This window comes from Crocodylus siamensis, chromosome 4 (assembly GCF_052110815.1).
Source record: "Crocodylus siamensis isolate JL-2025a chromosome 4, ASM5211081v1, whole genome shotgun sequence".
In the NCBI taxonomy this organism is placed as follows: Eukaryota; Metazoa; Chordata; order Crocodylia; family Crocodylidae; genus Crocodylus; species Crocodylus siamensis.
The window spans coordinates 141241906-141263104 of record NC_143398.1 but is presented as its reverse complement, the minus strand read 5'-3'; the positions used below and the strand labels follow the sequence as shown (position 1 = coordinate 141263104).

Below are 21199 nucleotides of genomic sequence, written 5' to 3'. Positions count from 1 at the left end.
ATCATTGGAGCAGTACTACAGAGCCAAATACCCATCTGCCTTTTCAGATCTTGGAAAAATGTCAAGTGAATATAAGATACTTCTAAAAGCTGATGCAGTTCTGTATGCCTGAACTACACCAAGATGAGTCTGGTAACAGACAAAGTAAAAGAAGAACTTGCACAAATGGAAGAAATGGGAATAATCACAAAGACTGAAGAACCTACTTCTTGATGTTCTGGGATGGTGGTTCCGCCAACACTCAGTGGTAAGTGTGGCAGAAAGCCACCTTGGTTTCTCCCCAAAATCTCTGCCCTGTGACTATGTGATTAGATGAGCCAGCAGAGGATTCACACCTCAGCCTGTCTCTTTAGGTAACCTGAGCTGGCTGCATTCCTGAGGGAGAGGGGAAACCTGCTCCCTCTGCCTACGTGACTGGCATCAGCCACCTGGGTGAGGGGCATCTACCTGGGGAGCTGGAATCTGCCTGGTAACAGGTGATGTATTTCAAATTGGTTGGCTGACAGCCAACTGGGGCTGACCTCCACTGGACCAGGTGAATGAGGTCACAGGGGCTATATAGGTTAGGGCGGGGAAGGAGATGCTCTCTCTTTGGCCATGAGGTGAAGCAGCAGGAAAGCAGGGGACACAGAGAAGCCTTACCGTCTGAACCTAGCTCTCTCTCTCACCCCAAGACTCCAGAGGGGAAACTCAACCTGCCTCTGGAAGATGCTTGTGAGTAAGCTACTCAATCTGTTTAGATATTTAGCTGGCAGTAACACAGATGCGTGATCAAAAGGCTACCTCAGCCACACGGTTTGCTCTTTAGGATTCCTAAGATATTGCTCAATCCTGTACCCTAGTTTCCCCCTACCCCTTGTAATCAATAAAGTTCTCCTTTTTGGCTGGTGTGGGAGACTTATTGAGGGGTGGGTCTAAATTATGCCTAAGAGACCCCTTAGGTCTGCAGACTAAGGGAGACTTTACTTTTTGCCCCCTGACTTGGGGAAGTGCCCCAAGTGCCTGTACCGGGTCAAGTATCCGTCGGACTATTAGGCCTGTGTTTCCCCAAGGACACAGGGCCGAGACAGTCCCTTCTCAGGGTGGTGGCGGCGACGTTACCCCTAGACTAGCGAGTGTGCTCTGGGAGAGGTGTCGGCCAAGCATAAGGCACCCCTAGGGAGGCATTTGGAGCCTGGAAGGTGATCAGGCGCAGGGAGGTGGGTGGCTCAACGCAGAAGCGCCCCCTACTGGCCCGCCACAGTAAGATGATATTTATTGACTTAACACAGCTGAACAATGACGTGTGCCAAGAGAGAGCCAGTCTTCCTTCAGTGGAGCACACATTGGTTCAACTTGCAGGAGCCAAGGTCTTCACAAAATTGGATGCTAGCACAGGATTCTGGCAGATTCTTCTTCCTCTTGAATCATCCAAGATAACAACTTTTATTACTCTATTTAGACGATACCAAGTTACACAGTTACCTTGAGGCATCTCATCAGCTCCTGAATTCTTTCAGCCTTGGATGTCACAGATCCTGGGTGACCTGGAAGGTGATCTTTGTCATGCTGATGATGTTGGTTCTTAGGACCACCAAGGCACAGTCTGATACAAGATTGGATGCAACACTCCGAAAACTCCAAGAAGCCAGAGTTACACTTAATGAAAAGTGCACTTTTGCTACCTCTCAGCTCAAGTTTGGGGACATTGGATTATACCACAAAGATTCCAACAAGCTCCAATAATAGTTGCAGCTATTAAGGAGTTACCAGAACCCAAGGATGTCCCAGAAGTTTGCAGGTTTTTAGAAATGGCCACATATTTGAGCCTTGATAACAAAACCATTATGAGACATTTTAAGTGACAAAAACATATGGCTCTGGGGTCAGCTACAACTATTGGCCTTCAGTGAGATCAAATCAATACTCAGCTCATCCCTAATTCTAGCCCAATACAATCCAGCATAAGAAACACATATTGCAGTAGAGATTTCATCCTATGGACTTAGAGGAGTTTTACAACAATGTCAATAAGCTGGCAATTGGGTCTCTATTGCCTTTGCTCCATCTGAAACCTGATATGCACAAATAGAAAAAGAAGCACTAGCAGTTAGATGGACATGTGAGTGACCCAGAACTTTCCTCATTGGCCTGACTTTCACTTTACAAATGGATCATAAGCCACTTGTGTCCTTGTTTGGAGACAAACCTCTCAGTGAACTCCCACCGGGAATCCAGAGATTTCACTTCAGGATGCTGAAATTCACCTACAGTATTGTACACGTTCCTGGAAAAGAGTTACAAACAAGCTAATACTCTTTCCAGGGCACCATTACAGACATCACTGTCTCTGGAAGAACTCTGTCAAGAGCATGATGTCACTGTTTACATGGACCTTAGAATAACCATATCAGCTTTATTACAGATGACAATCCCAGAAGCTCAAGAAGTTAATGCTTTCCGCCAAAGGATTAAAAATACTGTTTATAAGGATGGCCACAAGTAAGATTTAAAGACGGTGAGCTGGTGAGGTACTAACAAAAGAAACTCAATCTCCATGTTGTCAGAGATTTAGTCATGTTCCACAGCACAGTACTGATACCTTCAGCTCTATGCCAAGAGATGCTAGGGAAGACTCATGAAGCTCATCTGGGTACTACAAGTTGTTAAGCCAGAGCTCATCAGATAGTTTGCTGGCCTTGTGTCAGTTGTGACATGCAGAATGGGGTGGATAGTTAGGTTTGTGCTCAACACTGACCAGTCCCTAAAGAGCCATGTCTTATGACTGAATTACCAGAATATCTATGGCAGATGCTGAGGGCTGACTTACTACCTGAAAGCGTTCTTTTTACCTCATTATTATTGACTGTTACTTCTGTTACTTGAAGATGGCACAGTTACAGAAGACCTTAACTGAGAGAGTTATAACAGTTTTGAAGAATATATACATGCACCATGGTACACCTTCAGTTTTAAGAAAAGATCATAGTCCACAATTTTCTGGAACCGCATTTAAGCAGTTTGCAGCCCATTATGACTTTCAGCATATCATCTGCAGTTCACATTTTCCATGTAGTAGTGGGGAAGCAGAACGTGCAGTGTGGGCCACAAGGAATTTTCTTCAGAAGAACAAAGATCTCTATAAGGCTCTCTTGATATACAATTCAACCCCATTAGAGCATGGATAGAGAGTCCAGCTGAGTTGCTTGTGAGTCAATGACTCCATACAGCTCTACCAACTAGGATAGATGACTTGGTTCCAAAACTTGTTGATGAACAGAAAGTTCATGAGAAAGATAAACTGAGAAAGGACTGTCAGGAGAATTCCTTCTAAGCTGTGTGCCGTATGCGGCCTCACAGGCATGCTCATGCCACATTGCCAGGCACACTGGCACAGCCGCACACGCCGCACAGCTCAGAGGAAACGCTGACTGTCAGAGAGAGGATTACAACACCAGGGACTCCTCCAGAAATATACCTGATCTTTCCCCACAGCAGGAAATCTGGATTCCAGATGCCGGAGTACAAGGCACTGTCCAGGCGAGGGTGGAGACACCTAGAGATCGTTTCCATAGGAATCAAGACCATCTCCATCCTATTCCACCTGTTTACTACACTAGGTCAGGACGTGCGTTTCACCAAATAGTCTAGATTTGTGAATCTGTCCATTTTAAACGAAAAGGCTTACTGATGCTTCTGTTTTGACAATTTCCTTTTTGTAGGGAAATGATTAGTAAAGACTTACAAGACAGTGATGTGCTTGTACTATTTCCTCTTGAGATGATTTTACAGTTGTTTGGAAATCCTTTAAGTTTCTCATTTTATGATGACATCAACAGGAAGTTGTCAGCCCTCTTTGTGTGTATTAGCAGTTGCAATAAAGACCTTTGGAAAGCAAGAAGTTTCCTATCCTTTTCCTGAACTATGATATAGCACATCAGTGACGTGGCAGCCAATATACAGTCATTGATGAGAACCTCATGAATGACACAGAGGTTGTCTGCGAGTGAATGACAGCGAGGACAGGGAGGCAGTGGGTGGCTATGCAAAACAGCACCATTTCATTTTGACTTCTGTTTTGCCGTTTCGACGGGAAAGTGTTTTGTTTCGAGTTTTATTTAGTTTCGAAGTGCTGTTCCGTTCTGTTTCATTGAAACTGTTTTGCTGTATCAATGCTGTTTCAACATTTCACCCATAGGCTATTATGGGGAATCACAAAACTGCCTATTGCTTTGTCGTTTTTTGCCAGATTTGGATGAAAACACCAGAGATGGTAGCCCGTTCTGAGGGCATGAAGCCTGCCAAGTTTCACGGAGATAGGTGCAGGGGTTTCTGGGAAATTGCATCTCAAATTCTTGAAAGCAAAACTCATGTCACTTGCAAGTGTGAAGGCACAGCAGGGCAAAAACACCAGGCATGGTAGCCCCTGCTGAGGCCACAAAGTCTGCCAGATGTCAAGGAGATAGGTGTGCAGGGGTTGAAGGAACTAACCTCAGGGAACTTAATGGATGGGAGGTTGATGGGGGGAGGATCTAGGAATATATATTCATGTGCTGGGTTTGTTCTCATGTCCGTTCCACCGTCATTTTTACCACCCATGTAATACACTCTGGGTCCCTACTCACAAGCAACGAGGCTGCTCCGAAGCTCTGTAATTGCAGCATGTCAGAACAGACTTGATTAATCCAGTCAGTTGGAGCATGGTAATTACCGTGCTCCAGCAGACTCCAGCTTCTTGTGTATCCACATCTCCGTGCTGAAAAATGGCAGTGGGGGCATTTAATTAAAGCTTGTTCAATGAGCTTTAGTTAAAGTGCCTGCACTGCCATTTTTCAGTGTGGAGATGCTGACACACAAGACGCTCCAGGGACTTTAATTACAGTGGCTCTTGGAGCTGCTTTAATTAAACACCCCCCACCACTACAAGAGCATGCGCAACAATGCCCGTCTCCAGTGTTCCCAGGCTTCTGAGAGCTTGTGAGGGAAGAACGTCTTGCAGAAGGTGAACTTTTCTTCTCTGGAGCCCCCAAGAAGTGCAACCATGAGGAGCAGAGGAAATCTATTGCAATCTCCTTATGTATTTGGACAGCAGGAACCCGCCTTCACTGTTGCATCCAAGGCCCAGCAGATGTTAAATAGAGCAGAAGCACACTACAGAACAGAACGCATTGGGACAGGCTAAGAATTGGGGTTTTAAAAAGCAAACACAGGAAAAGAGCACAAAATGACCGGCTCCATGGACAGCGAAGTGTCACAGCTTGCAGCATAGCCTGCTATTAGTCCCATACTTCCTCAGTATTTCTACATTCATAACTTTGTCCTTTGTTTCACTCCACATGAATCATCCAGTTTCTGCTTAGTTTGAGCTGGGAAAAACAATAGTGAAGCAACTCCAAGATGCATTGAGGACAGGTAAGTCACATTCTGGAAGCTGGACCCTGTCTGCCTGGGGTTATCTTCTATGGGAGATCTCCAGCCTCAGCTGTCCCTTCTCCGATCTTCAAACCCCTTTTGTATCCTCCGTGCTTCACTATCTAGCTCAGGAAAATGGTCTAGAAACCAGAATGCTCCCCCTTCCTTCACAGCTCTGACAAGGATCCTCATTCCTGACTGCAGCATCTGCTGTCCCACCATTCACCGGAGACTGTCTCTGTCCAGTCCACTTTGCCAGATGGGTCATTTTGTTTAAAAGATTTCTAAGCCCTGGGCTTGTGTGTACAGAGTCATAGACAGAGACATCTGAGAATCACTGTGCCAACCCCAGCCAGCCTGGGGCTCCTCTGACACTCAGTGGGCTCCAAGGGGCTCCTTTCCTTAGGGAAACAAAGAGTCTGTGCAGCGAGGTTGCTGAAAGCAGGCTGGGGCTGACCCACATATAGACAGCAGAAAAGAGGGATAAGGCTGTTGATCATAACAGATAGTGCGGAGTTGAAATAATCTCTGAAGGAGGAGACAGAAAGAATCAAGAGGAGCAGAAACAGACAGAGCAAAAGGCCAAAACAAGGGCATATAAACATATCATTAGGGAGAGGAGTGTGCATTTTTTTTGGGAAAGGGGCAGTATACCACTTCCCTTTCAGATGTTCAGTTTGTGTTCCTCTTTCTATTGAACGAGTGTTCATAAATCCATGCTGATTTCCTGGGTTCAGAAGCACAAGAACTGGTCAGGGCACTTCTGATCTCCAACTGCTTTGTAGACTATTGTAAGGGTTTCCCACCCCAGACTGATCCCCTGGGAGGTGGGAGGAGGGGGTCTCTCATCCCTGGTGGGAAGCATTCAGCGAGTGGCCAGGGTCACCCCCTAGCTCCAGGGAATGAAAGGTTAGTTCTGTGTGAGATGGTCACCACCTGGTACCTGAAGGGTGTCACAGGTCACCTATGCTGAGCTGAAGTTCAAGGACACACACCCTGTGCAGAAATCAAAGGTAAATACCTAACTGTTTAGGGGAATGGGACTGAGCAGTTTGGGGTTGGGCTGGGATGCTTTCCTTGTTGAGGGCTCTGGTCCTGAGAAACAGTCAATTCTCACATTATTGCCAACAGAAATGCATCATGGGCATTTGCTCAGATTGTGGGGGATCAGGAAGGTGCCCTCATGCAGAGGCTTGGACAAGGTGATCTCTTGGGGTCCTGCCCAGCCCTACATGTGGGTCTGTCTATCAGAGCTGAAGGAGTGGCTCAAGCAGGGAAGTCCTGAAGGGACATGTCGTGAGGGAGCTGGAACAGTTCAGATCCCACCTGGATTTTTACAGGGGCCAGCTAAGGCTGAGAGGTACCAAGAGGGAGATCCCTAGGGACACACACACAGAGACTGGGACAGGAAAATGGGACCAAAGAGTAACTAACAGCAGCATCAAGTGGACCAGCTAGGGGAGAGAAAGGTCATGGGTGGGCTTCATACTGTCTGTGGTGCAGACAAAGGCATCTGCCCATGTCTTCCTTAGGTTTAGGGCCTTGTAAACAAGGTGCTGCTTCAGTGGGTGGGTGGGTGGGGGGCACTCTTTGGATCCCCATGCTGAAATGTCGATGCTAGTGTGAAGGGATGATCGGGGTGACTTCCCATCTTTGGTAGAGAACACATCCTCTCACCACACTGCTGAACCAGGCATCCAGATACCACAGTGAGGTTACACAGGGAGTGAGAGAAAAATGGGAATAGGAATGATTCCAGAACAAAACACTTTATTTCCCTTGGGACTCAGAGGCCAATTCTCAGGCTCTGCACTCTGCATGTCAGTGCCAGCAGGGGCCAGGCTGGCTGCAGCAGTGGCAGTGGCTGGGACAGAAGCAGCAGCCACTGTTGTTTTTCCAGCCCTTATATGTTGGCGCCTGGGTCTGGTGCTCTGGCCCCCTACCCCTCACCACCCTATGGCTTGGAATGGAACAGGGCAGACTGGAATCAGGTGCTTAAAAGCTTATCTTGGAGAAAGGTCTCCCAGCCTGCTCTGCAGAGTTCAGGATCAGACATCACTGCATACATAATGCACGTTAACCAGGCTTAGGCAGGCATCTACACATGCAGGCACTAAAGTGCATTAACACTGTGTGTGGACTAACTTGGGACTAAAGTTAGTGCCAAGTCAGTCCACACATACAGCATTAATGCACGTTAACACATCTACACGTGCATGAATGTACCTTAACTAATGGCACCTAAATTTGATACCTGTATTTAGAGATAGCAAATTTTGATGTGATTAGCCCCAAATCACCATTTTTAAAGTGTATTAAGAGTGCACGCATGTAGACACATGCCCTAATGTGCCTTAAATTGAGGCTAATGTTCCTTAAAGCATCTCATGTAGACATGCCTCCTGTATCCAGTCACATGTGGAAGGAAAATGGGGCTAGCAGCAATTGGCCTGCTCTGGGATAGGCAGAAGCAACTGCAAGCACCCATGAAAGTGTTACCTAACTCTGCCTGAAACACGGGTGTCTGTATCAAAGTCACTGCAGAGTTCTGGTAGTTCTGGGCTCTCCCTGAAGAGACGTGGGATCTCTCAGATCCTTCCTCTCCCATCCCATATTCATGGGCACTCAAGCTTGCTAGAGTAGTGGCATTTGGCTGAGAACCTGACCTTGCTCTGAGGGCTATCTCTTAGGAGACTGTACCTCCTGGATAAGGGCTGGCATTGGGTATTATCAGAAGGCTTTTCATTCTGATGCCTGTCTTAAGAAGGCAGGGCTTTGCTATGCCAAACCAACATTTCTTCATCCTTAGCACCTTCAGAGAAGAATGTGGATCAGTATGAACCCTGCGTACTGCCCCAGTGGCTCCTGTGTTTGGTCCTGGTTGTGTTTCTGTGTGTCACTTTCCTTGGTGTCCCCATTACTAAGTGTCCATGGGCTGATTATCTGGAGGGGAGTGGGGAGGGGAAGAGTGTTTGGGAGGACACCTGAAGGCAGCAGCTGAGATTGCCAGGAGCTGAACTGGGAATCTCTGAGGCACATTTCTGTAGGCGGGGAAAGTCAGGCTGGCATTCTTGGGGCTTGAGGGTCCTGATCCTGCACAAGAATTCCCAGGACATTGATCAGGTCCCTCAAGCCCTGGCAGCAATAGTCCTGGGGCAATTGGAGATCATAGGCAGCTCCAGGCTGCCTGCACTCTTGTGCCATTAAGCTAACAGCAAAGCAGCAGAAACTATTATGGCCTTTTGTCTGGGCCACAGTTTGGTCATGCGTGGCAGGAAAAAATGGTAGAGATATCTGTTTGTTTTCCCTTTGTGCCACCATAAAAATTGTTATTGTGGTAGAAAGGTGACCTCTGTTTACACCCTAAGTCCTACTGGAAACAGTGTGTCCAGGAAATGTAGTATTCTAAGAAATAAGAGACAGACTCTCCCCATGCCTGAAGGAGCATGTTTGGGCCTGGAAGCTTGCAAAGAACATTTTTTCCAAATATTTAGTTGGTCTAATAAAAGATATCACATCTACCCAAAGAACCTTGTTTGCCAAGAGACAAGTGGTATAGTTAGCCTTGTTAGTCTGAAGTCAGGTAGAAAGCACGTTAGAAATGCACGTCACACTTTACTGAATCAGTTAATATATCAGGTGCATTTCTACCCTGCCTTCTGCTGTTCCAAGTTACAGTCTCAGGGCTGGATCCAGGGGGATGCAGTGGTGCAGCTGTACTCAGCTCCACCTTGATTTGTGCTCCACCCAAAATTTAAACCAAGCTGCCTGGTTTCTATTCAGGCAGTGTTGAGGAAGCCAATTGACTTCATAGCTCATTAAAATGTACCTGTTTCCTACTCATTTCAATCCACAGTTATTAAAAAACTTCTTTCCTTTTTAATGCTGCTCTGTAGGTTCTGAGAATCCTTGGACTGTGTTTCCTCATGTTATGGGACCTTGAGTTACCTTTTCTACCTAGTCGAACTTCTGTGGGAGGAGATATTTTCTCCCCAATTAATTTTATGGATCATTGTGAATAAACATTTTCTTATCCTTTTTACTATAAATTTAATATAATATCCCCTGCTTAGAGGCCAATTCACAGAATCTTAGAAAATTAGAGTTGGAAGGGACCTCAGGAGGTCATTTAGTCCAACCCCCTGCTCAAAATAGGACAAGCCCCAACTAAATCATCCCAGTCAAGGCTTTATCTTGCCAGGTCTTAAACACCTTTAAAGATGTAGATACTGAAATCTCCCTGGGTAGCTTGTTCCAGTCCTTTATTACCCTCCTTGTGAAAAGGTTTTTCTTAATATCCAACCTAAACTCCCCATGTGCAGCAAGACCATTTCTCTTTGTTCTGTTATCTACCATCCCTGAGAACAGTCGAGCTCCATTCTCTTTCTAGCCACCTTTCAGGTAGGTGGAGACTATTATTAACCCCCTTAGTCTTCCTTCTCTAGACTAAATAAGCCCAGTTCCCACAGCTTCTCCCTATAACTCATGTTCCTCAGATCTCTTACCATTTTGTTGCCCTCTGCTGGACTCTCCAATTTGTCTACATCCTTTCTGTAGTGGGAGGTCCAACACTAGACTCCAGATATGGCCTCACCAGTGCTGAATAAAGGGAAATAATCACTTTTCTTGGTTTTCTGGCAATACTCTTACTAATGCAGCCCAGTGTGCCATTAGCCTTCTTTACAAGAACAGTGCACTGTGGCTTATATTCATCTTATTGTCCAGTGTAATACCCAGGGAGCAATGGCTTTCTATTTTTTAGATTCTAATAAGATCATGCAATAAGGCTAGGTTTCCTTATTCATGGCAATCAGGTGAGCAGCAGTGTTTGGGTAATCACACAGGGATCTTCATTAAAGTGACCAATTCTGCACAATAAATAACTTACGGAGGATGTAGTCAGAACTGTCAATCACTACCAAGGACTCCATGTGTCTGTGTCTCTAGAACAAGGACACCAAAGGGCAGAATAAAACTACCAACATACAGGAAGAGAATGCAGCAGTGCCAGGGTCAGGGTTGCAGTGTCTGCAGGGTCTTGCTCTTCTTTTCTCCCAGTTTAAGGCAGAATGTGAATAGGGCAAGAGGGGGCAATAGGTTTGTCCCCTTGCCCTGCAGTTGCAAAATTTGCCCTTGTCTCATGGAACAACTCCAAGTCCCCCCTCCTGTGCTACCACTACATGGTATTGGCAGGGGGGGTGGCAAAGCAGGGGCTGGTGATATCCTGATGCCTGATTTCAGGGATTGCAGAACACCTGTGTGTGACGGCACATGCACTCAGGCTGGTACATGGCCCTGCACAGCAGCCCTCTCTGGTGTCAGCAGAGACCCTGCACAAGCTCTTGTCCATAAAATGGACCTGCAGGCACTCAGACCCTCCCATTCACAATTCCCTGTGGGGTGTCTGAGTGCTGCCATTTTACTTTTCCACAAACCCTGGGTAATTAAGAACTCCAATTACTGTACCAAATTGTCCTTTGTATGCCTCTGTCATTTGTTCATAGAAATCCCCACCCTTCTCCCCACTGATAAGGGGAGTCTGTAGCACGCCTTACCCAGACATCATTTCTGCTTGTATTCTTTTTCATCAAGAATGCTGCTTGTTGTGAGGCTTCACAATAATTCTTAAGCTAAGGATGTTTGGGGGGGAGGGGGAAGAGATAAGTTCTTTCCCACCTTGTCCCATTTCCTTCCTTTGTGTTTATTTTTTGCACCAGAGTACAAAAATGAGGCCTCTATTACTACCACTTCAAGAAAATGAGAGTCCAATCAGAATCAGGCTGAAAAAAAATGCTGGTGAAACTTCCCTTCCCCTCCCCTCCCTATGGGGTGGCTCCAGGCACTGGCTCTTCCCCTAAGCTATCAGACTCAAACAAGCTCCACTCCAGCCCCAGCTCTCCAGAGTGATGTGCAGTAGGACATCCAGGTGCTGGTGCCTGTGTGTGTGTGCATGCGCATGTGTGTAATCAGAGGTCACTGGACTGGAAAGTGAGGTCCTGGCAGAAGAGATGAGCACAGAGGGAAGACCCAGCCCTGGAGGTGAGATGGTCACTGGGCTTTCCTCTCTGGTACTCTGAGGGGAGTGGGTGGAAATGAGGGGCTGGAGAAAGCAGAGGAGGAGGCAATGAACAAGGATAGAGCAGGAGTAGAGTCTGAGAGCAAACAGTGGATGGAGATGATGGATGAGAACCACAGAGAAAAGGGGACCAGGGAGAGATGGGGCTGGGCAGAGCTGTGAGAAAATGGGAAGGGAGAATGAAATGTGAGAAGGCGATGCAGTGACCCACTGTCCCCTGCAGTGACACACAGATAAACAGTGTCCACAGAGCAGCAACTATCTCATCTCAGTAATATTAGGCAGGCAGACTCATAGAATCAGAGAAGTAGGGCCGGAAGGGACCCTGTAGGTCTTCAAGTCCGTCCCCCTGCCCGGGCAGAAGAAAAACTGGGCTTAAATGACTTCAGCCAGATAGGCATCAAGCCTCCTCTTAAAGACCCCCAGGATAGGAGCCAGCACCACTTCCCTAGGAAGTAGGTTCCAGCTTCTAGCCACCCTGACAGTGAAGTAGTTCTTCTGGATGTCTAATCTAAACCTACTCTCCAACAACTTGTGGTCCTTATTCCTTGTTATGCCAGGGGGCACTAGGGAAAACAAAGTCTCTCCCAAATGCTTCTGGTCCCTGCCAGTGAGTTTATAGACGGTCACCAGGTCCCCACTCAGCCTTCTCTTGTGAAGACTGAACAGGTTCAGGTCCCGCAGTCTCTCATTGTAGGGTCTGCCCTGTAGTCCCTGGATCATGTGGGTGGCCCTCCTCTGGACCTTCTCAATGCTGTCCACATCCCTCCTAAAGTGGGGTGCACATAACTGGACACAATACTCCAGCTGCGGCCTGACCAGTGTCACATAGAGGGGGAGGATCATCTCAATGGCCCTGCTTGAGATGCATCTGTGGATGCACGACAAGGTCCAGTTAGTCCTGCCAACCGTGACCTCGCATTGTCAGCCTATGTTCATCTTGGAGTCAATAATGACTCCAGGATCCCTTTCTGCCTCTGTGCTCTCAAAAACGGAGTTTGCCATCTTATAAGTGTGCTGCTGGTTACTACTGCCCAAGTGCAGCACCTTGTACTTGTCAGTATTGAAACGCATCCTGTTTTTGTTAGCCCACCCCTGTAACCTATCCAGGTCTTGCTGAAGTCTTTCCATCCCTACTAGCATGCTCACCTCACCCCAAATTTTGGTATCATCAGTGAATTTAAACAGGGTACTTTTCACCCTGTTGCCCAAATCACTGATAAAGAAATTGAACAGCACGGGCCCAAGGATCTAGCCCTGGGGGACTCTGCTGCCCATTTCTCCCTAGGTCGAATATGACCCATCTACCACCACCCTCTGAGTACGACCCTTCAGCCAATCTGCAATCCATCTGACTGTGTAGGCATCAATGCCACAGTCGCCTAGTTTTTGAATGAGGATGGGGTGGGAGACGGTGTCAAAGGCCTTGCTCAAATCCGGAAAGACTACGTCCATGGTGACACCTGCATCCAGTGCTTTTGTGACCTGATCAGAAAAGGCAATCAGGTTGGTCTGACATGACCTGCCCCTAAGGAAACCATGCTGGTTGCCCTTGAGCATCATCCCTGAAGCCGCCCCATCACAGATGTGCTCCTTGATGATCTTCTCAAAGAGTTTCCCTTGGATTGAGGTAAAACTGATGGGCCTATAGTTGCCCTGGTCCTCCCTCCTCCCTTTTTTAAAGATGAGGACCACGTTGGCTATCTTTCAATCATCTGGCACCTGGTCCGAGCACCACGAGTGCTTGTAAAGCCGTGCCAAGGGCCCTGCAATAACCCCTGCTAGCTCCCTCAACACCATGGGGTGGAGAGCATCTGGACCCGCTGATTTGAACACATCCAGCCCCTCCAGAAGCTCTCTAATCTGGTCCTCCCCAACCTGAGGTCTGGAGGCGTTCCCCTCAAGTCTGTCTTGCGTCACGGTGGGGAAGTCCTGGTCCCTGCACAAGAAAACGGAGGTGAAGAATTGGTTAAAGAGGTCTGCTTTCTCGTCTGGCGCAACCACCAAATTGCCCAGCGTATTTTGCAGAGGCCCCACATTTCCCGGTGCCTTCTTCATCCTCTCTATATATTTGAAAAAGGACTTTTTTATTACCTTTGACCTTGGACACTAGTCCTAGCTCTATGTCTGCCTTAGCTTTCCTGCCAGCCCCGCTACAGGCCCGAGCAGAGGAGGTATACTCCTCTTTGGAGATAGCACCCCCCCTCCACCAGGTGTACACCACCTTTTTGGCAATCAGGCATTCCCGGATGCCCTTGGTGAGCTCTGGATGACTCTAGGTATGAACACCCTTTCTTATGCTGGCGCCAATGAGCTCATTACTTTGCCTACCCAGGTCTTTGCCAGAGCTGTGAGGACCTTATCACTGATCTCCCAGTGGAAAACGCCCACTTGGGAACAGTCCATTACTCACCACTTCATGCTGACCTTTGTAACACCATTTATGCAACTGGCAGAGCTGGTTATTCTTTCCATTGGCCAAGTGGCCATCACACATGAGAGAGGAGGAGGCAAAACTGATGAGATGAGAGTAGCTGGAGGAGACAAGGGGGAGTGGGATGGGGAGAAAACAAGGATGTGGGGAAGGGAAGCAGCAAAGGAAGGTAGGATGGAAAGGAGTGGGGGTGAGAGATGGAAAGAGATGAAGGGGGATGGGAAAGCAGTCAAGGCCAAAAATAGTGGGAGAGAGATGGAGATACAGAAGGTGCCAGAGCTGGAGGCAGAGGGAGGCTTAAGGGGTAATGCGGATGTTTGGGAGGACAGGGGAATCAGAAAGAAAGTGGTGAAGAACTCAGAGAGAGGACTCAGGGGTGAAGGAAAAACAGGAGGCGGGGGGGTGGCAGTGACGCACCTTTAATTTCAGGCATCAGGTGTGTATGGGCTGGTGGTCTCCTGGCCCATCCTGCTCTCCTAGCTCTGGCAGTGTGCGTGACCTGGATCCGGCTAACTACAGGCCCATTAGCCTGACTTCAATCCTGGGGAAGATCTTAGAAAAGTTTACTAAGGAGGCCATCCTTGATGGACTGGCCCAGGCTAACATTCTAAGGGATAGCCAGCACGGGTTTGTTGTGGGTAGGTCTTGTTTGACCAATCCCATTTCCTTCTATGACCAGGTGACCTATCACCTGGACAGGGGAGAAGAGATTGATGTCATATATCTTGACTTCAAAAAAGCTTTTGATCTGGTATCCCATGATCACCTCTTGGCCAAACTGGCCAGTTGTGGCCTTGGATCCACCACGATCCGCTGGATGGGAAACTGGCTCCGTGGTCGGACCCAGAGGGTTGTAATCAATGGCAGTCACTCATCGTGGTGCCCTGTGACCAGTGGGGCCCCTCAAGGCTCTGTCCTGGGACCCATCCTGTTCAACATCTTCATTAATGATATGGACATTGGAGTCAGGAGTGGACTGGCCAAGTTCGCCGATGACACCAAACTTTGGGGCAAAGCATCCACGCCAGAAGATAGGCAGGTGATCCAGGCTGACCTGGACAAGCTCAGCAAATGGGCGGACGAGAACCTGATGGTGTTTAACACCGAAAAATGCAAGGTTCTCCACCTTGGGAGGAAAAACCTGCAGCATCCTTATAGGCTCCGCAGTGCTACGTTGGATAGCACTGCAGAAGAAAGAGACTTGGGGGTCATCATTGACCACAAGATGAACATGAGCCTGCAATGCGATGCTGCGGTTAGTAAAGCGACCAAAACGCTGGCTTGCATCCATAGATGCTTCTCGAGCAAATCCCGGGACGTCATTCTCCCCTTGTACTCGGCCTTGGTGAGGCTGCAGCTGGAGTACTGCGTCCAGTTTTGGGCTCCACAATTCAAAAAGGATGTGGAGAAACTTGAGAGAGTCCAGAGGAGAGCCACGCGCATGATCAGAGGTCAGGAAAACAGATCTTACGATGACAGGCTGAGAGCCATGGGACTCTTTAGCCTGGAAAAGCGCAGGCTCAGGGGTGATCTGATGGCCACCTATAAGTTTATCAGGGGTGACCACCAGGATCTGGGGGAACGTTTGTTCACCAGAGCGCCCCAAGGAATGACTAGGTCGAACGGTCACAAACTCCTGCAAGACCGTTTCAGGCTGGACATAAGGAAGAATCTCTTTACTGTCCGAGCCCCCAAGGTCTGGAACAGTCTGCCAGCGGAGGTGGTTCAAGCACCTACATTGAACACCTTCAAGAGTAAGTTGGATGCTTATCTTGCTGGGATCCTATGACCTCAGCTGACTTCCTGCCCTTTGGGCAGGGGGCTGGACTCGATGATCTCCCGAGGTCCCTTCCAGCCCTAATGTCTATGAAATCTATGAAATCTCTGCTTCTGCCTTCTGTTTTTCAGGCCCTGCTGAGGAGAGAGGAGGCTGTCCCCGGCTGGGCCCCTGGGCTCTTCTGATACTTGCCCTCATCCTCAAAGCCTGTGTCACGTGTGGCTGCCTTGGTGGGTGCTGGAGGCTATTCATTCCCCTCTTCTGGGGGCTGTGTGGGGGGGAGAGGCAAAGGGGAGGGGGGAGAATTAAATGCATGGGAGAGATTTTATCACTGTTTAGGGGAGGGAAGAGGAAAGCTTGTTCCCTAAGGATCAGTTCTGCTGCTCTCCCATCCCTCCTCCTACAAAGCTGTATGGGGCTCCGGGCTAAGGTTGAGGCTGTGAGAAAAAGCATCCTTCCGTCTGCCATGGGGCTTATTGCTGTAGGGGTCACTCATGCTTATGAGTGACTGGTGCCTCCTGAATCTGGGGGGGAACCCACAGAAGCCGCCAACGGCAATGGCCTTATCGGGGGGGCACCAGCCCTACCAACAGCATCAGTGTTGGCCGTCAGGGAGGGTACTGCCCCCATCACAGGGGACATGTGCACCCCCATGTACCCCCTACCAGTCACTTATGCTCATGCTGGTGCTGTGCACGGGCAGAGGCTGGAGCATTCAGGACAAAGTCAAGGCTTCATATGAGACACACAGACATGAAAGATAACTGCCTTCCCATTGGATGTCTTGGCATACGCCTGGCAGGCTGAAGGAAACACCAGCCTGTTCCAGCCCAGTAACCATCCTCAGAGGGAAAACATCCTTTTCTCAACCATCTGCTCCCCAGGTGGCCCTCATCTAAGTAACATGAGGTCCAGATCAGTTTGTGAACGTTCATTCAGTCTCTCCTGCTATAAATCACCCTTCCAGATGTAGTAGAACTTAGGAGGCCTAAGGCTGTTCGCTAATGATATATTTGATTCAAATAGTATCCACTTGAATTCACTTGACTAGGCAGAAGTCAAGGCAAGAAAAAAGCATAGGAAATGGGAAGAGGTAAGGAAATGTTACTGGCTAGACTTTAGAATGGAGGGAAAAGGCAGACGCGGAATGACAACAGGCTGCCGCTGCAGGCTGGGGCCAGTGGTGGCACCAGGCTGACTATTCCCAGTGCTCAGGGTGGGCACACCAAGCGCTGGGAACAGCCCAGTGCCACCACCAGTCCCAGCCTGGGCATTGGGTTGTTTCCAGCGCTCGGTGCACCCGCCCCAAGCACCGGGCAGAATCAGCCTGGTGCCACTGCTGGCCCCAGCCCGCAGTGGCAACCTGCTGTCATCCCGCACGCACATCTGGGGCACGTGCCGCCCAGGAAGAGCCCAATACAGCCTCCCAGCATGCAGCCCTCCTGGGGTCGCAGAACAGCAAGAGGCATGCCCAGCCCCCCCCCGCACCCACTGACAATTCTCATTGCAGCTGGTGCCGGTCACTCCTGGGGCTGCTGTGGTGGGGGCTAGGATGAGTGTGGACAAGCTGTGCCACGTCCCATGCCGCCTGGGGCTCCAATTGCTGCCACTGCCCCCAGCCCCTGCTGCAGCAGCCCCAGGAGCAGCTGACACCAGCTGCCTGCACCTTTTTCTCGCCAGGTCAAATTTTAACATCTTTCTCCTTTTGTTCACCTAATGCTGCTTCCAGATAGGTTGTCTGAATTGGAATAGAACTGTTCTTGGCTTGAAGGCACAAAAGAAATTGGGTTGCTCATGGGGGAGGGGAAGCAAATGGAAAGAGGAGAGAAATATTGTATCTGTATCCGTTTTCTGTTTTTTTCTTTCTCAGTTGCTCTCCTCAAGGGACATCAAAGTTGTGGAGAACACAGGGTCCTGCATCAATATCTCAAGGAAGGGACCTGTGTCTTGGGGAGACATGAGAGCAAAGGTCAGAGAAGCTCTAAAAGAGAACAGAGAATTAACCCTAAAGTCAGACTTCAGGACTGACCCACACCTACCTTGGGTCTGACAGCAAGCAGCTTTGGGAGCTGGACAGCAGAGTGGGCAGAGGCAGAGGGACTGAGGGGAACCTGAGCATTTCAAACTGGGGAGAAAGAAACATTCCTTGACACCAAGACCTGTAAGACTGTGGACAAGTCAGCCCAGAGAAAGGCCTAGAACCACATGTACTGAGTTCCTTTGAGGGTCTCTAGGCAAGGAGTTATGTATGTGTGGTGATAGCATGTTAGCTGACAGGTGTTAGTCTGCACCAGTCATGGAGCATGTGAGAGGATAGCATCTAACAGGACGTCCTATGTTCTATTCTATATGCAGACTTAGAGGTAGAGTAAATCCAAATGCTACAGAATAAATGGTAGGGAAAAGCCAGGCATGCTCCAGGTAGAATGAAGAAGAGTCAGTCCAGCAGAGGTTTCCCACCTTTAATTGAGTCCCTTTGATTTTATCTAGGGGAAGATTTAAAGGCACATAACTAGAAAATATTGGGCATGCTTACATGTGAAATTAATTTGACTGAATGTATTCTGGCTCAGTTTGAACACGAGTTAACTAATCCCCATGTCACTGTCTACATGTGCATTTAAGCGCAGTAATTTACTGCACTGCTGGATACCAGTTGTATCTTATGGAACTATCCAGCTATGCAATACATTAATCTACTGAGCCCTAACTGCACACATGTGTAGACGGTGACACTTCGCTGTGCAGCAAATTAGTCTGCTGCGCAGTAAAGCGTCTTGTGTAGATGTGCCCACTATGTACAGATGTTAGTCTACACTGGCATTACTGAACCAGCTAGAGGACAAAATCAATCAAGACAGCTCATACTCTCATCTAGACAAAGGCTTAGCGGCATGACAGATGCAAGAACCGCAGGGAACAACTCAGCCTTGTTCAGTATGGAAGGAAAAAAGGCAGCATCAGCAGTGGCTCCTCAACTGTACTCATGAGCACTCATGCTTCTTGGCTTCTCTCCCCTCCCAGAGCAGGTCTGGATGTGCTGCCCCCTTGGCTGGAAGCTCTTTCACACCAGCTGCTACTACTTGTCCAACGATATCATGACCTGGGCTGAAAGTGAGAGGAACTGCACAGGGATGGGCTCCCACTTGGTAGTGATCAGCACAAAAGCTGAGCAGGTACCTTGCAGGAGATGGGATCCACTGGGAGTTCAGAGCCAGCCCTGGGTGGGATCTCCCTGCACATAGACCTGTTCTTGAACTGGAGTGAGAAATTCTGTCTCCATCTTCATTCAAGGCTTGGTTTTCTCTGCCACACACATCCTGCAGGGATGCCTGCCTCTTATTGTCTACTCATCATCTGCAACTGGTGAGCTTAGATGTTTTTTTCTATCCAGGATTTCCTGTTCAACTGGATAAAAGGAGCTGTTGCAGGCAGCCACGAAAAGAATCACTACATTGGTCTATCTGCCCAGGAAATGGAAGGCCAGTGGCATTGGGTGGATCAGACACTGTATAACCAGACTGCTACGTAAGTATCTCCTGGGAGGGACAATATTACCCTAGTCCTCTTCCCTTAGCTCCAACAAAATAATAAATAATATGTGCTGCAATACCTGTGTGCACTTGAGAGAAAGAGAGAGAAAAACCATATCCCCTTCCCCCCTGCCCCCGGATGTAGTGTTCCAGCAAAAATGTTTAGTCCCAGGGAACCATGCTCAAAGGCATTTAGTTCATTTCAGGGGGCAGCACAGAGAGGTTAGGGGGACCTCTCTGGGGGCCTTGTTATACGTTAATTTTAGGCGACTCCTAAATATCTTAATGTCTGGATTGTCCTCACTTTAACACCTTTAAATGTCTGCAAGCATTTTTTATGTGGCTCAAAATTATGCTACTCCAGGGCAGGATTATCTCTTGAGCCACATAGCCCACTTCCTGTTCCACATAAACCAGTCACTCCCCACAGATGTGTCACTCAGGTTGAAGGCATGAGGAAGCTGAACACTAAGCTGATCAACATTTGTGAGGCTCACAGTGAAACAACATGTAAGAAGGCCCTGGGTGATTCATAGGCTGCAATTCTCCCCACTCCTCCTCTTTAACCAGCTCATTTCCACTGGGACCCTCCTAACAGTTCATTTCTGACACTGGGGGTTCTCTCTCTGACAGGTTCTGGAGACCTGGGGAACCCAACGACCCTAAAGTGGAGAAGTGTGCTGTCATGTATGTAGGGGGCCAAACAGCCCACTCATGGAGCAAAAACTGGAATAACATCCCCTGTGAGACAGACTGTTATCGTATTTGTGAAGTTGCAGCAACATGTGTTTGATGAGAGACACCCCCCGCTATGCAAGATGACAGTCCAGAGAGTACCTGCTCCTTAGTAGTGGCAGCTCCCAGGGAAATCTGGTAGGAGGGGTCAGATGAGCCCTGGCCCAGGACTGAATATATATCGAAGGGTCAGGTTAGAGGGCATTACCATGCCACGTGGTCTGGATTCACTAATAAAAGTGTCAGTAGTTGATATGTGTAAATAGCAATCTATGAAATGGAGAAGCTCAGTTCCAACAGAGACTAGCTGGTGCTGTCACAAAACCTTCTCAGAGCATTGTCTCAGAAGGGCAGCGAAAAAGGTGGGTGGGGAAGAGAGGCTGGGGCCTTTGCCATGGAACGGGTGAAAGTGAAGATGCTGTTTGCTGTGTGAATGCAGCTGGTGCTCCCAAACTCCACAGGTTTCCTTGGAAGATCAAAAGTTCATAGAAAAGTAGAGTTGGAAGAGACCTCAGAAGGTCATCTAGTTCACCCCCGCTTAATGCAGGATCATGACTAACAAAACCATCCCAGCAAAGTGTCTAACCTGCTCTTGAAAATTTCCAAAGATGGAGATTCCACAACTGCTCTAGGTCGCCTGTTCCAATGCTTGATCACCCTCGGAGTCAAAGTTTCTGTTAACCTCCAACCTAAATTTCTTCTGCTGAAACTTTAGGGCATTGCTCCCAGTACTATCCCTTATGGCCACAAGAAAAGGCCATCTCCAGACTCTCTATAATTGTCCTTCAGATATTTAAAAACTGTTATTAAATCCCCCTTCAGTCTTCTCTTCTCCAAGCTAAATAAACCTAGCTCTTTCAACCTTTCATCATAAGTCATGCTTCCTGGGCCTCTCATCCTTTTTGTTGCTCTGCATTGGACTCTTGCCAATCTGTCCATGTCCTTCTTGAAGAGTGGGATGCAAAACTGAACTGAGTACTCCAGGTGAGGCCTCACCAATGCTGAATAGAGTAGAAGAATCACTTGCCTTGATTTAAAAATGACAGTCCTGGTGATCCAACCCAGTATAGTCTTGCTCTTTATTTGCAGAGTACATTATTGGCTCTTATTCAGCTTATAGTCTTCTGTAAGCCCCAGATCCTTCTCTACAGCACTGCAGCCTAACCAGTCCTTTCCCAGTCCCCAGAGATGCTCTGTTGGGAGTGTGTGAGAGGCCTTTGGGGTATCTGTGCAGTAAATGGGAGTGTCCACTA

General features: G+C 48.3%; 1 protein-coding gene across 1 annotated transcript; it reads left to right on the top strand.

Moving 5' to 3' along the window:
• Positions 1–11300: 11300 nt before the first annotated feature.
• LOC149866609 (C-type lectin domain family 4 member D-like) lies at positions 11301–20098 on the top strand. Its single transcript, XM_090041143.1, has 6 exons — positions 11301–11430; positions 15810–15908; positions 17549–17647; positions 18703–18854; positions 19073–19206; positions 19845–20098. Exons 1-6 carry the CDS (start codon positions 11400–11402, stop codon positions 20002–20004), a joined length of 675 nt encoding a protein of 224 aa, XP_089897269.1. The 5' UTR covers positions 11301–11399; the 3' UTR covers positions 20005–20098.
• The last annotated feature ends 1101 nt before the right edge of the window (positions 20099–21199 follow it).

Excerpts from the sequence above, each read along its gene's own strand:
- LOC149866609 (XM_090041143.1), top strand. The coding sequence starts at position 11,400 with ATGAGCACAGAGGGAAGACCCAGCCCTGGAG. Across the intron at positions 11,431-15,809 it reads GGGAAGACCCAGCCCTGGAG|GCCCTGCTGAGGAGAGAGGA; the intron begins GTGAGATGGTCA and ends TCTGTTTTTCAG. Across the intron at positions 19,207-19,844 it reads CTGTATAACCAGACTGCTAC|GTTCTGGAGACCTGGGGAAC; the intron begins GTAAGTATCTCC and ends TCTCTCTGACAG.